Source organism: Lycium barbarum, chromosome 9 (genome assembly GCF_019175385.1).
Source record: "Lycium barbarum isolate Lr01 chromosome 9, ASM1917538v2, whole genome shotgun sequence".
Taxonomy (NCBI): Eukaryota; Viridiplantae; Streptophyta; class Magnoliopsida; order Solanales; family Solanaceae; genus Lycium; species Lycium barbarum.
Window position 1 is genome coordinate 23,909,202 of NC_083345.1, and position 20,358 is coordinate 23,929,559.

At 35.5% G+C, this 20,358-nt stretch overlaps 1 protein-coding gene across 1 annotated transcript; it reads left to right on the forward strand.

Annotated features, from left to right (window-relative positions):
- Window positions 1-3,668: 3,668 nt before the first annotated feature.
- On the forward strand, window positions 3,669-13,976 carry LOC132610372 (ABC transporter C family member 5). The gene is made up of 12 exons (XM_060324675.1): window positions 3,669-3,895; window positions 4,029-6,318; window positions 6,446-6,766; window positions 6,847-6,933; window positions 7,575-8,270; window positions 8,417-8,581; window positions 9,587-9,881; window positions 10,280-10,491; window positions 11,392-11,697; window positions 12,118-12,181; window positions 12,305-12,544; window positions 13,240-13,976. Exons 2-12 carry the CDS (start codon window positions 4,222-4,224, stop codon window positions 13,350-13,352), a joined length of 4,596 nt encoding a protein of 1,531 aa, XP_060180658.1. The 5' UTR covers window positions 3,669-3,895; window positions 4,029-4,221; the 3' UTR covers window positions 13,353-13,976.
- The last annotated feature ends 6,382 nt before the right edge of the window (window positions 13,977-20,358 follow it).

The following is a 20,358-nucleotide window of genomic DNA, read 5'->3' on the forward strand; positions in this document are numbered from 1 at the left end:
CCACGTGCGTATTCGTAATAAACACTAATATAATAAAGTTTTAAATACGGAGCACAAACTACAATGTTATATTAATCGTGTTTTGAACATAGTATCCCATATTGACAAAATCAAGCAATATATATATATATATATATAAAGTGAATCCCATATTAAAAAAATAAACAATGTCAAAAAAAAAAAGTGCAAAAAAAAATTGTGGGCCCCATAATTCTAATATATATATATATATATATATATGCATAAAAATAGTGCAAATTAATAATGTCAAAAAAAAAAGTGCACCCCGTATTAAAAAATCAAACAATATTCATGTAATTTCCAAAGTATCTCATTAAGTCAATAATGATGGATTCATTGCCATGTGCGTATTCGTAGCAAACACTAATATAATAAAGTTTTAAATACAGAACACAAACTACAATATTATATTAATCGTGTTTTGAACATAGTATCCCATATTGATAAAATCAAGCAATATACAAAAAAAAAAAAAAAAGTGAATCTCATATTAAAAAAATAAACAATGTAAAAAAAAAAAAGTGCAGACTTTGTATTCGTAGCAAACACTAATATAATAAAGTTTTAGATACGGAGAACAAATTACAATGTTATATCAATTGTGTTTTGAACATAGTATATATATATATATATATATATATATATATATATATATATTATATGCATAAAAATAGTGCAAACTAATAATGTATCAAGCAATATCAAAAAAAAAAAAAGTGAACCCCATTTTAAAAAAAATATAATGTTAAAAAAAAAGTGCTGACTTTGTATTCGTAGCAAACACTAATATAATAAAGTTTTAGATACGGAGCACAAACTACAATGTTATATTAATCGTGTTTTGAACATAGTATATGTATATATATTATATGCATAAAAATAGTACAAACTAATAATGTCCAAAAAAAAAAGTGTGGGCCCCATAATTCTAATATATATATATATATATATATATTCGTTCCAATTTAATTAAAAAAAAAATTGTGGGCCCCATATATATATTAAACAACAACTAATATTAAAAAAATAATGCAAATTAATAATGTCAAAAAAAAAAAGTGCACCCCATATTAAAAAATCAAACAAATTCATGTAATTTCCAAAGTATCTCATTAAGTCAAAAATGATGGATTCATTGCCACGTGCGTATTCGTAACAAACACTAATATAATAAAATTTTAAATACTGAACACAAATTACAATGTTATATTAATCGTGTTTTGTACATAGTATTCCATATTGACAAAATCAAGCAATATATATATATATATATATATATGAAAAAGTGAATCCCATATTAAAAAAACAAACAATGTCAAAAAAAAAATGCAAAAAAAAAATTGTGGGCCCCATAATTCTAATATATATATATATATATATATATATATATATATATATATATATATATATATGCATAAAAATAGTACAAATTAATAATGTCCCAAAAAAAAAAAGTGTGCTCCATATTAAAAAATCAAACAATATTCATGTAATTTTCAAAGTATCTGATTAAGTCAATAATGATGGATTCATTGCCACATGCGTATCAATCCATTAGTGGGAGCAAATGAAATTGTTTTTCTTCAAAAAGTTAAGTAGTCAAACCATACAATTTTTTTTAATATTAAATTGAGATCTAATCTAGATATTAAACTGCTGTATTTGTTATTCCACCATGTCATTTATTTGTTATGTTCACTAAAATAAATATACTTAAAATATTTATATTTTAAAATAAGATAGAATTTAATTACTTCTTTATTTTTATTCTTACTCTAATAAATGTGAAAAGAGATTAATGTCGTAAAAAAAACATATATCAAATGGAGATCAAATAATGAATAAGGTAAATTAGTCAAATTACAATTCTAATCGACGTTTTCTTAAAAAATCATGCAAAAGACAACATGACATGTAAAATGAGCTAAACCGAGAATATTTACCAAAAATTAAAAAATAGTATTTCTTCGTTTAAATAGAAAATCAATTTCTATTTTGTTTCGTCTTAAACATGTAAAATTAATTTAATAATTTGAATTAGAATTATCCAAATTAAAATTTGGTAAAAAGGAAAATAGTTTCCTTTTAAACAAGTCTTCTCTTTTAAAAAATATTAATAAATTTACCGATTTTGTATTCGTAGCAAACATTAATATAATAAAATTTTAGATACGGCGCACAAATTATAATGTTATATTAATCGTGTTTTGAACATCATATATATTCTATATATATATCATTATTCAAAGACATCTACATACACATAAATGCACTATAAGCATATGCCGTCTAGTATTGAAAAGAAAGACCAAAAACACATTGTACTGGTCGGTGTGACAGACTAGCTATTGTAATTGTACCAAACCATTACGGAAAGGCGGAAAGCCAAAGGCGGTGGTCCTACTTTTAAGAAGCAAAAGAAAATCCAAATTGAGACGTCAGTGTTCATATCAAAATACAATAGAGCTACCTAATTGAGGACCATACTTTTTCCTCTCTTCTACTACCTTTTTTCCCTTTCCTATGCTATCACACTCACATTCACGTCACCAATCCACAAACTTCCACACCCGGACCTAGAAAGCACCCATGCCATTACAAACTTTTTTAAATTAGATGACCGTATGGTCAAAAACAATTTCCAAAATAAAATGTCGCAATCGACAAAGTTATAATTTCTATCCAAATCACCAAAAGATGTAGTGCAGCGGATGAGAATGCTCCTTTCTTAATGTGTAAATCGAAAAAAAAATCTACACAAAATATGATTTCACAATAATTGATACAAATAGAAAGATCGAGTCATCAAAAACTTATACTCACAATCTAGAGTCTCTCACACAATAATTGCGAGTTTATTTTTTGTCGTTCCACTTTCCTAATTCTTCAATATTAGTGTTTCTTTTTAACATAAGAAATTTAGAATTCGAGTCACATAATTAATGAGAGTCCTGTGGATAAATAAGAGAAAATGCTGTTAATTTTCTTGAGCAGAATGACGAACAAAAAAGGAAATCAAAAGGTACATTCAAGAAGTAATATTTTTTTCTAAAATTATTTTCTAAACCCTACCTAAGAAATCTCAACAAACCTCTAGGAAATTCATGATAAGAAACTTCTGTATTCTCTCAAAGACATAATAAATGTTAAAAAACCCTAATATTTGTTTATGTGATAAATAATGAGGATGATATCATACATATTACATAATGCTTGAGCCTATTGTTTTATAGTTATATTAATACTCTATTCTTCTTCCGAATCAGCTAACCATTATTCCTCTGTCTTCATTGGGATGACCCTTGGTCTTCATTTTTATCTTATACAATTAGTAAGTATCTATTTCCTTATCTCATATAATAAAATTTCCAACAAATTCAGAGTGGTCTATTTCATATCACAGATATAGTTTATTATAACGAGCACATAGGAAAGAGAACTTTGTTTTTATTCAAAATCTGAAAGAGTCCATCGGGACTAAAACTCTTCAAAGATAAATAATGAATGATCACAAGTCATATAATTCCAAACATATTGCTACATTAGCACAGTAAAATATTGTGTGCTATATTTCTGTTTTTTTTTTTTTTTTTTCTAATCATTATTATTAATGTTACACCTATACGTATATATATTAGTCACAGACTATACTGGATCTGTGTTTCTCTCTCTCTATAACTCATCATCACCTCACTAGTTGGTGAATGTGTTGCATTTTGTAGCTACTCTTTTTTCTCTCTATAATAATATAGTAGCTACATACATATACATACACTGTGTGTGTGTGTGTTTATCTCTATCTTTTTCTGGTTTGCAGAATTTGCCTCGACAATCTCAATACACAATTTTTCTGAGGAAAATACCAAAAACCCAGGTCAGTATTTTGGATTTTCTATGATGGTTTTGTTTCAGATTTCAATTATCTTTTTTTATTTTTTTATATATTTTTGTTGTTGTTTTGTAGTATAACAACGATTTGTTTTCATGTGTTATGTGTCTTGCTGCAGATTCTTTCTCTCTCTCTCTCTGGGGTTACTTGTCATCATTTTTGGAGAATGGACACAACACAACATTGATGAAATGAAATGAAATGCCCTTTACAAGATTCAATCTTTATTGCTCTTTAGTATTATACAATAATATTACAGGACACCCATCTTCAAAAAATTGATCTTTTTGTACTAAAGATTGATACTTTCAATGATGGGTATCAATCTTTTCTTCAAAACAGCTAGAATTTCTGATCACTTGGGTTTATTCTCAGTTTCAACAGCTTTTCAAGGTCTTAATTTCTTGGAGTTATCGTCTATTTGTGTCAACTTGACATTGTTTCTTGTTTTTCTCTTTATTGTATCTGCAAAACAGATATATCTTTGTGTTGGTCGGGTTCGATTTCGTAAGGATGATGATGGTAATTCAGTTCCTGGTAGGCATAGAAGTGATGTGGAAATACAAAGCATTGAGTTAGGTAGAGCTTATAAAGCTTCTCTTTTGTGTTGCTTTTATGTCTTGTTTGTGCATGTTGTTGTGTTAGGTTTTGATGGGATTGGTTTGATAAGAAAAGCTACACAAGGGAAAAGGGTGAATTGGACTTTATCACTCTTTCCTGTAACTCAGAGTTTAGCTTGGATTGTCTTGAGTTTCAGTGCTCTTTATTGTAAGTACAAAGGCAATTCGAAATTCCCATTGTTGTTAAGGGTATGGTGGGTGGTGTCTTTTGTTATTTGTTTGTCTACTTTGTACTCTGATAGTAGAGGATTGGCAATTGAAGGGTCAAGGCATTTGAATTCTCATGTGTTTGCAAATCTTGCTGCAACCCCTTGTCTTGCCTTTCTATGTTTTGTTGCAATTAGGGGAGTCACTGGTATAGAAGTAACTAGGAACTCTGATCTTCAGGAGCCATTACTTCCTGAAGAAGAACCGGCATGTCTTAAAGTTACTCCTTACAGTGATGCGGGTCTTATTAGTTTGGCTACTCTTTCTTGGTTGAACCCACTTCTTTCGGTAGGCGCAAAGAGACCACTTGAACTGAAAGACATTCCGCTTCTTGCACAACGAGATCGTTCTAAGACAAATTATAAGATACTAAATGCAAATTGGGAGAAGTTGAAGGCTGAAGATCCTTCAAAGCAGCCTTCTTTAGCTTGGGCAATTCTCAAATCATTCTGGAAGGAGGCTGCTTGTAATGCAGTTTTTGCAGGGGTGAATACTTGTGTTTCTTATGTGGGTCCGTTCATGATTAGCTACTTTGTAGACTACCTAGCAGGAGTGGAGACGTTCCCTCATGAGGGATACATTTTGGCTGGAATATTCTTCACAGCAAAGTTGGTTGAGACCTTAACGACCCGCCAGTGGTATCTTGGGGTCGACATTTTGGGCATGCATGTGAGATCAGCTCTCACTGCAATGGTATATCGCAAGGGACTGAGGCTATCAAGTTCAGCAAGGCAAAGCCACACTAGTGGAGAGATTGTTAATTACATGGCAGTGGATGTTCAGAGAGTAGGAGACTACTCGTGGTATCTTCATGATATATGGATGCTGCCTCTTCAGATCATTCTAGCTCTTGCTATTTTGTATAAAAATGTTGGTATTGCATCTGTGGGAACTTTAGTTGCCACCATTATTTCTATTGTTGCAACCGTCCCATTAGCTAGGGTTCAGGAAGATTATCAAGATAAACTAATGGGTGCCAAGGACGATAGGATGAGAAAGACTTCTGAGTGCCTCAGGAACATGAGGATTCTCAAATTGCAAGCATGGGAGGATAGGTATAGATTAATGCTAGAGGAAATGCGGAATGTGGAATTCAAGTATCTTCGAAAGGCTCTGTACTCTCAAGCTTTCATCACCTTCATTTTCTGGAGCTCCCCTATATTTGTTTCAGCTGTTACTTTTGGCACTTGCATACTATTGGGTGGTCAGCTTACGGCCGGAAGTGTTCTTTCTGCTTTGGCGACTTTTAGGATCCTCCAAGAACCACTTAGGAATTTTCCTGACTTGGTGTCAATGATGGCTCAGACAAAAGTATCCCTTGATCGGATTACTGGATTTCTGCAAGAGGAAGAGTTGCAGGAAGATGCAACCATTGTGCTGCCACGGGACATCACAAATGTGGCAATAGAAATTAAAGATAGTGAATTTTGCTGGGATCCGTCTTCTTCAAGTCCAACATTGGTAGGCATAAAATTAAGGGTAGAAAAGGGCATGCGTGTTGCTGTCTGTGGCGTTGTTGGCTCAGGAAAATCAAGCTTCCTTTCTTGCATCCTTGGTGAGATTCCCAAAATCTCTGGTGAAGTAAGTCAAATTAAAGACGTTTCTCACTGTTTTTTTCTTGGATTTTCAAAATATCCAATTTTGGGTATATGGGGGAAGCTCTAATCAGCATTTTTTGTCATGGTTTTACCTTTTCTATTTGTGTTAGGTTAGAATATGTGGAAACGCTGCTTATGTCTCACAGTCAGCTTGGATTCAATCTGGCACTATAGAAGATAATATCCTTTTCGGTAGCCCAATGGATAAGGCAAAATATAAGGCCGTGATTCATGCTTGTTCTTTGAAAAAGGACTTGGAGCTTTTCTCACATGGAGATCTGACTATTATTGGTGATAGAGGCATCAATCTTAGTGGTGGTCAAAAGCAACGTGTGCAACTTGCCAGGGCACTTTATCAGGACGCTGATATATATTTACTTGATGATCCTTTTAGTGCTGTTGATGCACACACTGGGTCAGAATTATTTAAGGTTATGGTTAGCTGTTGCTTAATCATTTCTACTACTCAATTAGAAGGAAATTGGCTGAATGTGCAATTATTTTACTGCAGGAGTACATACTAACAGCACTAGCAACAAAAACAGTGGTTTTTGTTACTCACCAAGTTGAATTTTTGCCAGCTGCTGACATGATATTGGTAGGTGGTATATTTATTCATGATTATCTAATGCCACTTCTTGTCCTGTCTGATTGTGTGCAAAATGTCCTAGCATTGTTTTGTCAAGTGTATCCTCATTTCGTCGTCCCATCATGGTTTTTTGTACTATGTATCAGTGAAAAAATGAGATGAAAGTTGAGGCTAACAGGTCAGAAAAGGTGATCTTTTATTTATCTGTGCTTGTACTAAAAGCATGGTATATAGTTCTTTCAGCTTCTAAGTCTTAATTGTACTAAAAGCATGGTATATATTCTTTTCTGCTTTGAAAATAACACTGAACTAAATCTCGTGTGTTATAGCTTACAACTGTGTCTGCTAAGTGGTAGTGTGCAAGAAATATCGACAATAATATGTCTTGTCTTACATTTTTAGCCATTTTCTTTCCTGGAGATCATATAGTCAAAGTGTACTTGGCATCTGTAGCCAATGTTACTCATTTTTACTCAAGATGCACACTTCTAATGTATACTACAGTCTAAAGAGACTTACACTTGGGCCTTCCCTTTTACATTCTAAAATGATGAAGAGAAGAAAACTGTCAAACTTGATGGTAAACGTCTTTTTTGGTCAATATTAGGGCACCATCAATTCCCAAATGACTTTTTAGCTTCCTTTCACAGGTCCTGAAGGAAGGTCGTATCTGTCAATGTGGAAAGTATGATGAACTTCTGCAAGCAGGGACTGACTTCAATGCTTTGGTTTCAGCTCATCATGAAGCAATTGAAGCTATGGATTTTCCTTACCAATTTTCTGAAGAGTTGGATAAAGATCCTTCGGCTGCTGGTTCTGCTTTAGTGACTAAAGAATGTGATTCAGTCAAAAAGAGTATTGACAGTCTTGCAAAGGAAGTACAAGAAGGTATCTCAGCTCTTGATAAGAAGGCAATCAAAGAGAAAAAGAAAGCTAAAAGATTGAGAAAAAAGCAGCTAGTTCAGGAAGAGGAACGGGAGAGGGGAAAAGTTAGCATGAAAGTTTATCTGTCATATATGGCGGCTGCTTATAAGGGCTTGTTGATTCCACTTATCATTCTTGCACAGACATTATTTCAGGTGCTTCAAATAGCTAGTAGCTGGTGGATGGCTTGGGCAAATCCACAAACTCCAGGGGACAGTCCTAGGGTGACAAGTGTGGTGCTTATTGTTGTTTATATGGCCCTTGCTTTTGGAAGCTCGTGGTTTATCTTTGTTAGGGCACTCCTGGTTGCTACATTTGGTCTAGAGGCTGCACAGAAATTATTTTTGAAAATGCTGAGAACAGTCTTTAGGTCGCCAATGTCTTTCTTTGACTCCACACCAGCAGGGAGGATATTGAATCGCGTATGTCCAAGTATTGTTATTGCTTAATATTCGTTTTAATGCAATCTTCTGTTTAGTTGGTTTTCCATGATTCTCCTTCCTTGCCTTCTTAATTCCCTATTTTTTGGGTAGAGCAATTTTTCTAAGGGATTCTTATGATTTACCAGGTGTCGATTGATCAAAGTGTGGTTGATCTTGATATTCCTTTCAGACTTGGGGGCTTTGCTTCAACTACAATTCAGCTTATTGGTATTGTTGGTGTCATGACAAAAGTTACCTGGCAAGTTTTACTACTTGTTGTCCCGATGGCGATTGCTTGCCTATGGATGCAGGTAACTGAAGGGACAGACAATTTTTAACCTTTAAACATAAGTTCAGCAAATCATTTGCTTTGGTTATACATCTAAGAACTCTACGATTATCTAGTGATACAATCTCTTGCTCCTATCTCTCTCTCTCATGCACACACACACACACACACACACACACACACACGCGCGCGCGACATATTTTCTTTCTGTCAATGTGCTAGTTCATCCTAAAAGTTTTCTCCCATTAACTAATACAACGTAAAAGTAGAACATCTTTGGCTAAATCTTGGAGGTTCTTTGTCAAGAGGGTTTTTGGTGAGATATTTTTATACTTCTAATATTCATTGTGTAAACTTACATCAATAACATCTTATCCTTGGTTATCAAAACAGGAACATCTAATCCTTCATGTGGAGTGTTTTCTTGAAGAATTCTTGTTTTTGGGTTTGTCATTTTTTGAGTGCTGAACATATTTCATTGAAAAAATATATTTGACCCCGAATAGGAAGCAATATATGTTTGTAAAGGGTGCTAGTTTGCAGGAATTCTACCAACTCCATCTCCGTATACTTTCTCCACTAGCAAGTGAATTTTACTTTCTAGGTTGCCCTTTTAAATTTTATTTCGTTCTCTAAGGATGACTTTGCTGCTTATGAAATTGATCTTGCAACTATCTGTAATATAAGAATATTTTCCTAGTGCCACTATCTAGTTGGGCAGGCGAGGTAAATGAGGATATTTGGTGTGTAATTAGAGTTTTAAGGACTGCTTTTCTAGTTTTACCGCTACTCGAACCATCTGCTAGAGTATTACTGTCAAAAAATATATGTTTGTTCTATTTATTTTCCACTATCAGCCACCAATCCCTTGCAGTAGTTGAAATAATTCATACATGCAAGTTTTGGGCTCACAGTTCTGCGTCATCTAGTTCTCAACTTATTACATTTAAAGATTTTGAGTGTGCTCTATTTTATTCTAGCATAAAAAAGGGGAAGGGTAATATTTATTGTGATAAAATATGTGCAGAAATACTATATGGCTTCATCAAGGGAACTAGTTCGGATTGTTAGCATCCAAAAATCTCCAATCATCCATCTTTTTGCTGAGTCGATTGCTGGAGCTGCAACGATCAGAGGTTTTGGCCAAGAAAAGAGATTTATGAAGAGGAACCTTTATCTCTTGGATTGTTTTGCTCGACCATTCTTCTGCAGTCTTGCAGCAATTGAATGGCTTTGCCTACGCATGGAGTTGCTTTCTACATTTGTCTTTGCTTTCTGCATGGTTTTACTTGTGAGCTTTCCTCAGGGAAGCATAGATCCTAGTAAGTACATTATAGTTATTCCATGTAACGTCCTTGCAAGTACTTTACTATGTAATGAGAATCCTGCTTCAAGTCTTGATCGTTTAATGAACCTTCAAGTTGATAATAGTTTTGATTTTATTGTGCATTAGAACCCCGTAATTATCTACAAGCAATTCATAAACATTGAAAAGAATGTAACTGAGGTCAATCTATTTCAAAATGTGAAAAGAAGAATTTGGGTGGTGTCGCCTTATTCCGACATTAATAATGATTCATGTCATAAGAAGATGTTGGAACTACTTATCAAAAAAGTCGGAACTATTTTGTGAAAAAATATTGCAAGAGGGGCAACTATTTTTGACTTACAGATTAGTAGAATTGACATCATCGTTTTAATCATGTATCTACTCCCATAGGTATGGCAGGCCTTGCTGTGACATATGGCCTAAACTTGAATGCACGCCTGTCACGATGGATACTCAGTTTCTGCAAGCTTGAAAACAAGATTATTTCAATAGAAAGGATTCATCAATACTGCCATATTCCTAGTGAGGCCCCACCAATTATTGAACCTCGTCCCCCATTGTCATGGCCAGAAGAAGGAACCATTGAACTGATTGATTTAAAGGTATGCACGATTTGTATTTCCGTTGTGTTGCATATAGTTTTCTTGATTTTAGGACATCACACTGGCGTTGAAATTCAATAATATAAAACTAACTTATGATATTACTGTGGTCCGAGTTTTTCCTTTTTTTTGGTTGAAATTTTTATCATTAAGCCTTTAATATTATGTAGTTGTATGAACGTATGAGGTTTTGGTAATGACACGCAAACTTCCTTGTTTTAGCGGGAAAGTGAAAATTATATCTCTGTAAGAGCTTTTGTTAGCTCCCTAACCCTGACTTAGCAGTGGTCTTGGTGGCACATTTTGACTGTTTCTACAGGTTTTTGCTCAGTTTCCGCTTCATGTAGTTATGTCCTGAAGCTAACTGTTAGATGTTTTGTAACTCTGCATCTTCTTGATGCTTTTCTAATGCAATTTATTTACTTCATCAAAAAAAGAATATCTTTGTAAGAGCTAAAGCACATAGAATCAGATGATAAGGGGGAGGAATACTGTTGATAGTACTAAGAGAAACAGTCAACGGGAGATAGTGACAGGAAAGGATGTCTTCAAGCTTACATTGAACTGCAAATGTTTCATGTCTTTGCTTTTTCATACTCATTCACCATCTTCAACCTCAGTAAACTGCAACTGTTTCAAATCTGTGTTTTCATATCCATTCACCGTCTTAGCATGCATTTTAGGTAAATAACGGCGGGATGCAGTCAAATGTCATGCCTAGTTCATGAAAGTTTTTAAAAGCTAATACCACTAATGAAATAATGATGCAAAAGTTTGTCAAACACTGTTGGACTCTGGGAATGGACATCGGTGGAGCTCTTGGAAACAACTTGTAATACGCTTACCTTCCACCCTAATATCAGGGAAGGAGAAAGCTAATGACTATTTTGTTCCTCTTAGGTTCGTTATAAGGAGAGTCTTCCAGTTGTGCTTCACGGTGTATCCTGCAAATTTCCTGGAGGAAAGAAAATTGGAATTGTGGGGCGCACGGGTAGTGGCAAATCTACTCTGATTCAGGCCTTATTCAGATTGCTCGAACCAGAAGGTGGCAAAATAATTATAGACAACATTGATATTTCAACTGTTGGCCTTCATGACCTTCGTAGTCGCTTGAGTATAATTCCCCAAGATCCAACATTATTTGAAGGGACAATTCGGGACAACCTTGACCCACTTGATGAACATTCAGATCTAGAAATATGGCAGGTAATATTTGATTTTCTTTTCTCCCTGTTACCTACACATTATTTTAGAGGCTGAGATTTTTTTAATTAGACTGATGTGACGTTTTGAAACAAAGAAATAAAGAGGTTTTAACATTCCAATTTACGAGGAGATTCTCAATCTAATGATTCGCTCGTCATAGACACCGGATCAGCTAGCAGAATTAATGCTCCTACATTATTTTAGCTCTCAAATATTTTACTTCTTAAGCTTTTAGTTGTAGGTTCACAGATTGTTTCGAGTAATATTACCTACTTCTTCCTAATCTTGATGTTTCTCCTGAACTTGACTTTCCGAAACTGGTTCTCTTTTTTTTTGTCTGTATGTAGAAGCTGAAGCCATTAGTGGATCATGTCTACTTTATGACACTGACAGCATTTTGGTATTCTTTTTTCCCTTTAGGCACTAGAGAAATCCCAGCTTGGAGAGATTGTGAGGCAAAAAGATCAAAAGCTTGACACACCAGGTATGTGTTCTGTTAGATTGGACTGAAACATGCAATACTGACAGTGATGGAGCCTCTTACATGATCTTTTTCGGTTTTCTGTTGAGTTCCGATGAAATATTTTGTCAAACTGTTGCCTGGCAGTCTTGGAGAACGGAGAAAATTGGAGTGTGGGCCAGCGACAACTTGTATCTCTTGGGCGGGCTTTACTTAAACAAGCCAGAATTTTGGTGCTTGATGAAGCGACTGCCTCGGTTGACTCAGCAACAGATAACCTCATCCAGAAGATTATTAGGACAGAGTTTAAGAACTGCACTGTTTGTACCATTGCACATCGTATCCCTACAGTTATTGACAGTGATCTTGTTCTGGTCCTCAGTGATGGTGCGTTTTCTATACTTCATTTGTTTTTGGTAGAAATGGGTCATGGGTGTCAAGAAGACTATATAAGAGGAAATTTTGTAGTAGTATTCGTCTTGGTTTGCCTCATCATTAATTATGTTTTTTGTTTATTATGTTGAATTCTCAAATCATCATTACCATATCGTGCCCCCCTCTCTAAAAAGATCTTTCCTGCACTTCCCCCACCCCTCCTCCCTCCAAAAAACAAAAAAAAGAAACCCACAAAAAAGAGGTTTTACAGAGGATGAGTAGTATACCAGAGCCGGGATTTTTTAGCTTATAGGTTCTGGATTATAATTATTTTGTTTATTGGGTTCTTGATAGATTATTTGTACAAATTAAATGAATTTCTTAACACAAATATAGGGTTTGAGCCAAAACTAGTGGGTTCTGCCGAACCCATGCCACCATTGTAGCCCCGCCTCTGAGTAGTATGTGTGCGAGATTGTGCGTATGTTTCTTTTCTTGTTGACCAATTGTCATGAGGTAGTTATATAGTTTTGCCATATCTGGTGTTTTCCCCTTCCCACAGCTGAATACCAAATTTAAAAAGATTGTCAGTTATGTTGAAAGTGTAGTATTCTCTTATCTAGGACCAGGTTTCTGATAAGTAACATGATCTGAATGCCTGTCACGTTGAAATAGCTTGAGCTTGATAAAATTCATTGCCTATGCAGGTCGAGTGGCTGAATTTGATACTCCAGCACGACTCTTAGAGGACAAATCTTCTATGTTTCTCAAGTTAGTGTCAGAGTACTCATCAAGATCAAATGGCATGCCCGATTTTTAGTTTTGGGTAGCAAGCCTGAAGATTTTGATGGGAAAGCGAGAACAGCAGAGCGCCAGAGGAAATGCGAACTGGCTCCCCAACTGCTGCTTCATTGGGCTAGAGAACGATAAATGGGTGAAGGGGTATCTGCAGTACAAACAGCACACGGGAACTACATGTTGAAATTAGTTTCCGAGGTAGAGGCCATGCTCAATTCTTCTGTAGGTATGATGGGAATTCATGCATTGCCTGGCATACTCTGTGTAACATAAAATAAGCTGGGCAGTAGAGGTTGGTAATAAGTAGGAAGAGAAAAATTGTGACGGCAATTTGTATCTGACATGAACCGGATTTCACGAGAAGCAAATTTTGATCTGTTTCTAATCTTGTAGAGGGACTTTTTTTTTTTTTCCCCTCCCATCTTGTAGAGGGACTAACTCAACTTTAGTGCCTACTTTCCTGAAATTGGTCACCTTTCCATATTTATTTGTTTTGCAGTACAGTAAGTGGTTTACCTCTGCACTTTAGGCAGGGACAAATTAGTATATTTTCCTCTCTTTCCTTATTCTAAATCAGTCCATGTAAATTATTTCTATAGACGAGCTTCTATTTTTTAAGGGACTCTTGTTAATTTTGAGCAACCAATCTGGAAGTATCGTTAATCTCTTCACAACATTTATTTGTCTTGCGTTTCATGAAGCATGTCTTAGGCGAGACAACTTGAGGAGAAGGAGATCACACTGTATAAAAAGTTTTAGTTTGAGAAAAGGAGGTAAAAAATGTCCAACATCTGATTCATACACTCAATGGGGTTATGGAGTATGTTTATGAACTTTTAAAGTTGGTGAGCTCAAGACCTCATAATACTCTTCTTTTGTGGGTGATTTCAAGGATACTAAGAAACTTGGCATGCCGTTCCCTGTGCATTACTTGAGTGTAGTGCTTAAAAGAAATGGTCACTCGCCGTAGCTAACTCATGATATGAGGATGTTCAGAGATTACTCTCAAACAATGTGGAAAAAGAGCACAATAGATATTTTAAGGCTTAATATCCATATGGACCCTTAAACTTGACATGTTTTGTAAGATAGGCATATAAACTTATAAGGTGACCAGATAGACACTTAAACTTACTCAAAGTGTATTTTTCAAGTTTTTCAGTTGTTTTGAAAACAAAAACTATATTTTTCAAACACTCACAATTTTCATGGCCAAACAAGCCCTAAATATATCACAAAATATTTTTTTTAAAATGCAAAAATAAGGCAAACGCATATACATGAGACTATAAATGTGCACTTAAACCAATAAATACTCGCTAATCGCAATTTTGCAGCTTTCAATTAACTCGGATTTTTTTTTACACTTGAATAATTAAAAAACAATAACTTTAACCAATAAAAATCCTTAAAAAAAGAACTTTCTTTTTTTTTAAGGATTTTCTTCTCGGCTTTACAGTTTTCTTAATTTGAAATTTCTTTTACACTTGAAATACTGAACTTAGAAATTTCTTAATTTGAAATTTCTTTTTTTAAGGATTTTTATTGGTTAAAGTTATTGTTTTTTAATTATTCAAGTGTAAAAAAAAATCTGAGTTAATTGAAAGTTGCAAAATTGCGATTAGCGAGTATTTATTGGTTTAAGTGCACATTTATAGTCTCATGTATATGCGTTTGCCTTATTTTTGCATTTTAAAAAAAATATTTTGTGATATATTTAGGGCTTGTTTGACCATGAAAATTGTGAGTGTTTGAAAAATATAGTTTTTGTTTTCAAAACAACTGAAAAACTTGAAAAATACACTTTAAGTAAGTTTAAGTGTCTATCTGGTCACCTTATAAGTTTATATGCCTATCTTACAAAACATGCCAAATTTAAGGGTCCATCTAGGTATTAAGCCATATTTTAATTAAACAAACGATTCCTGTATTAGAGCCCGTTTGGATTGGCTTATAGCTTAAAGCTGTTTGCAGCTTATAAGCTGAAAAAAATAAGTTGGGGTAATCCAACTTATTTTTTTTGGCTTATAAGCTGTTTTCAGCTTATAAGCTGCTTTAGATAAACTAAGTTAAATGGGTCCAATTATTTTTTTGAGCTTATTTTAAGCATAAAATGACTTTAAGCTGGCCAGCCAAACACTCAAAAAAGCTGAAAACAGCTTATAAGCCAACTTATAAGCCAATCCAAACGGGCTCTTACTTTCTTTTCTTTGGTATTCAATCTATAGATGCTACGGGACATAAACTTTGCGGGCATATATTCGGCACTGTATTATGCAGGTCTTGCAAATGGAGTACACACTTTCATATTACTTGCAATTCGAAATAGAACCTTCAACAAAAGCATCCTTTTCTAAAGTAATTGCTAAATCGTTTACCATTACTCAGTAATTTCTGTTAATAGCTACATTAGTGGAGTAGTAATATTTTATGAGCGAAGGAACCATAACATCTGTAGATGAATTTCTTCAATTTCACCTAGTGTTTATAGCAAAGGGTAAGTTGCCGATTATTAAGTATGGAGTCTAATAGAAGCAAATCGTAAATGGTCAATCTACATTCGACAAACAATACATACTTCTCCGTCCCAATTGGGCACGAAGTTTAAGTTCAATTCTGTTTTATATGAATTCTTTTTCTTTAATGCTTTTCTAAGAGCTCTGACGGTTCTTCTGGAGATTAGTTGATATGAGAGCAGCTTGGAGAGGTTGTACCTGCAGCTTTGAAGGGAATCCAATGGGTAGTTAGCTAGTTAAATAGGAAGAATGGGAAATACTGTTAAGTCCCACTTTAGTTATAGAATAACTTTCAGGAATTGCACTTTACACCCTGAATTTAAATGCCTATTAGCTATTTCAGTCCAGGTAAGTTAGTTATATTGGGCAGAGCATTAGGCCATCTGTCTTGTCCTTTTCTCCTTTATATTGTACTGTTCCCTTCCATTTTGAGTATGAAAGATATACACTCTTAATTTTGCCCTAGTTTATCTTCTCCTTTTTAGCTGTAGCCTTAGTTATTTGTTCTTAAATTTCTGCCCTTCTATCAGTGGTATCAGAGCACTTCTCTGGCCCTGTGAGTTTCGATGAAAACTGAAACAAATGAGGTGTTAAATATGCTGCAAAAGATGGCACAAGATATGGCCAAATTCAGCAGCAAGCAAGATCCTATGGAAGCTAACCAAGAAATGGCCATTAAAAACCAGGAAAGAGCTCTCAAGGAGCTTGGTGATGTTGTTCAAGGTGGGAGGAGGCCTGAAAGAGATAAACAACTGCCTGTTGTAGAGGAGCTATACTCACCTTCTGATTCTCCACTAAATATGAGTAGTTCTTCAGCTCAAAGGGTAAGATCTTCAACACCTAATCTTAGTACTATTTCTTAGAGTTTAGCTTCACTACCTCAGATTTTTCCCAATCAACCTGTTTCCCACTCCCATGTTTTACATAGCCAAGCTCAAACCAGTCACTATAACACCAATACACAACCCTTATTTCACCAAAACTCTCAACCCTAAACAACACCCCTATCCATACCCATGTCCTAGTTTTCTTCTATGATAAATCTTCTACTTCACAATTTTCACCCTCAATCCCCTTTACACCAAGCAGGAATACAATACCCAACTTCTTCAAACTATCAAAACTATCCTTATCCCACTTACTATAACCAAAATACACAGATCCCTCAACCTATATACCACCATATGCCTTATGTAGCCAATACATCACCCATGCCTCAACAGAATTTACCTCCTTAATACAACCAATACCCCTCTTACCAGCGTAACCACCACACCATCTTACCCTCTCCCACTTTCACCAAATACACCAAGATTGAATTTCCAAAATTTTCTGGCAAGGATCTTAGGACTTGGTTATACAAGGTGGAACAATTTTTCTCTGTTGAAGACATTCCTATACATCAGAGTTTGAGGTTAGTAGCATACACTTTGATGGGGATGCTTTGCAATGGCACCAAGTTTTTATGAGGAACAGGTCACACCTGCCTATTCCATCATCGGAAGAGTATGTATATGCCCTAGCAGACAGATTTGGGGCTGACTATTCAGACCCCATGACTGAACTCATGAATGTTAAGCATACTAGTTCTGTCAAAGAGTACCAAAGAGCTTTTGATAGTGTGATGGCCAGGATTAACTTATCAGTAGACTATGCTATCAACATATTTTTGAACAATTTGAAGCCTTATATTAGTAATGCTGTTAAAACAGGAAATCCTAGTACACTGCCCCAAGCTTATCAATTAGCTAGATTACATGAGTCGAGTTTTGCTACTCAAAGTAAAGCTATGAAAAACAATTTTACAACCCACAACTACTCATCTCCAAAGGCTCATTTTCAGGGGTATAGTAGTGGAACCTCCGGAAACAATACATTCTCCAAAAACACCATATTCAACAAACCAGTGACTGCTAATTTTGATACCTATAAAAGGAGGAGGTTAACTCCAACTGAAATGGATGAGAAAAGAGCTCAAGGGCTATGTTTTACTTGTGATGAAAAGTTTGTACCTGGACACAAATGCAAGGCCAAGAGACACTTGTACTCTATAGAGATTGAAGGAGAGGCACTGTTACTTGAAGAAGAGGATCTGGAAGAAGTGGTAGAAGAGGAGCAAAAACAGGAAGAAAAATCTGTAGCAGCATGTGAAATATCCTTACAAGCTCTTAATGGGGTTAGGGGATATAAGACCTTGAGGATTCAAGGATTTTCTGAGAAAAAGCCTATAACTGTTCTCATTGACTGTGGTTCCACTCACAACTTTATTAATGAACAAGCTGCTCAGAGGATAGGATGTCAATTTCACTCAATTAACCCTCGAGATGTTTCTGTACCTGATGGGAGGGTTATTCAATCTATAAGGGGCAGTAAACAGTTCAAGTGGCTCATGCATGGTACCATGTTCCAGGGTGATTTTTCTAGTGTTGCCAATAAGAAGTTGTGATGTGGTGTTGGGTATCCAATGGCTATGCAAGCTAGGGGATATTCACATGAACTTTGAGAAGCCATTTATGCAGTTCATGTATCAAGGGAAGTCTGTCTCATTACATGGCAGTTATCCTTCCTTCAAAACTGTGGATGCTAAGGCTCTAAACAAGATCTCCATTGACACTGCTCAAATTTTTATGATCAAGGTTTGTACTAAAGAACCTGATGAAACTGAAGGTCAACAGGAGATGGAGGAGAGGCCTATGGAAATACAGATGTTGTTGAGTGACTATCAAGGAGTTTTTCAGGAGCCTAAGCAACTGCCTCCCTCAAGGGGAGTGTTTGATCATTATATTCCCTTGATAGAGGGCAGTTAACCTGTTAACACAAGACCATGCAGGTATTCACCAATTTAGAAAGATGTTATTGAAGAATGCTTCAAGAACTCTTGGATCAAGGGGTGATACAATATAGTTCCAGTTCTTATGCTTCCCCTGTTGTTTTAGTGGGAAAGAAGGTTGGTTCCTGGAGATTATGTGTAGATTACATGGCCCTAAATAAAGTGACTATCAAAGACAAGTTCCCAATCCCTATTATTGAAGAGTTGCTGGAAGAGTTGGGGGGGGGGGGCTCTCAAGTTTACTTCAAAAATAGACCTAAGAGCTGGATATCACCAAATCAGGATGGCACCTTCTGATGTTAAGAAAACAACTTTTAAAACACACTCAGGGCACTATGAGTACTTGGTCATGCCTTTTGGGTTGACTAATGCTCCTTCCAGTTTTCAGGGCCTAATGAACCACATTTTCCAAAAACATTTAAGGAAGTTTATTCTAGTTTTTTTTATGACATATTGGTATTAAGTAAGAGTATTGAGGAGCATGTGCAGCACCTCAATATTACCTTTGACTTGTTAGTTCAGCACCAGCTCTTTGCTAAATAAAGTAAATGTGTGTTTGCAGCAAGGAGGGTAGAATACTTGGGTCACTATATCTCTGTTGAAGGGGTATCTACTGACCCAAAGAAAGTGGAAGCTATCCAGTCATTACCTAAACCAGTTAACCTCAAATAGTTAAGGGGTTTCTTAGGATTGGCTGGATACTATAGGAGATTTATAAGAGGGTATGGTGTTATTAGCAAGCCCCTAACTGACCTACTCAGGAAGGATAGTTTCAAGTGGTCTGATCAAGCTACCATGACCTTTGATGAGCTTAAGAAGTTTTAACTACAACACCAGTGCTTGTACTTCCTGATTTTTCTATTTCATTCATGGTGGAAACGGATGCTTGTAGCATGGGCATTGGGGCAGTATTAATGCAGAAAGGGCGACCTACTGCTTATTTAAGCAAAGGACTATCTCCTAGACATCAAACATTATTAGCATATGACAAAGATCTGCTAGCACTTGTGATGGCTGTTAACAAGTGGAGTCAATATCTGACTTGCAGACCTTTTACAGTGAAAACTGATCAAAAGGCACTCAAGTTTCCTTTGGAGCAGAAGTTACACACTGGTTCCCAACTCAAATGGATAACCAAGCTCATGCAATATGACTTTGTCATTGAGTACAAGAAAGGGAAGGAAAATAAAGTAGCAGATGCACTTTCAAAGCTGCCTTTGGCAGAATTTGCTGCTTTAACCTTATCAACTGTTAAGACTGATCTTTTGAAACTGATAATGCAAATCTGGGCACTATATGAAGAGCTCACTAATATCATCCATGCTCTAAAAGAAGGAGAGGAGATTCAAGGATAATCTTTTGTGCATGACCAGTTGAGAAAAAATGGGAAACTAGTCATAGGTCCTGACAAACAACTCAGAGAGGACATTGTTCAACTTTGGCATGGTTCACCAGTTGGAGGGCATTCTGGTATTGAACCTACATATAGGAGGGTGGCTGCACTATTTTATTGGAAAGGCATGAGAGAGGATGGCAGGATCTTTTTGGTATGATGGGGGTCACTCTTAGTACTTCTACTGCCTACCACCCCCAAAGTGATGGACAAACTGAGGTAGTCAACATGTGTCTTGAAACATACCTCAGATGCTTCTGTTCTGATTCTCAGGCAGATTGGTTCTCAT

Excerpts from the sequence above, each read along its gene's own strand:
- LOC132610372 (XM_060324675.1), top strand. The coding sequence starts at position 4,222 with ATGATGGGTATCAATCTTTTCTTCAAAACAGCTAGAATTTCTGATCAC. Across the intron at positions 8,582-9,586 it reads TTGCTTGCCTATGGATGCAG|AAATACTATATGGCTTCATC; the intron begins GTAACTGAAGGG and ends AAATATGTGCAG. Across the intron at positions 12,545-13,239 it reads TGTTCTGGTCCTCAGTGATG|GTCGAGTGGCTGAATTTGAT; the intron begins GTGCGTTTTCTA and ends TTGCCTATGCAG.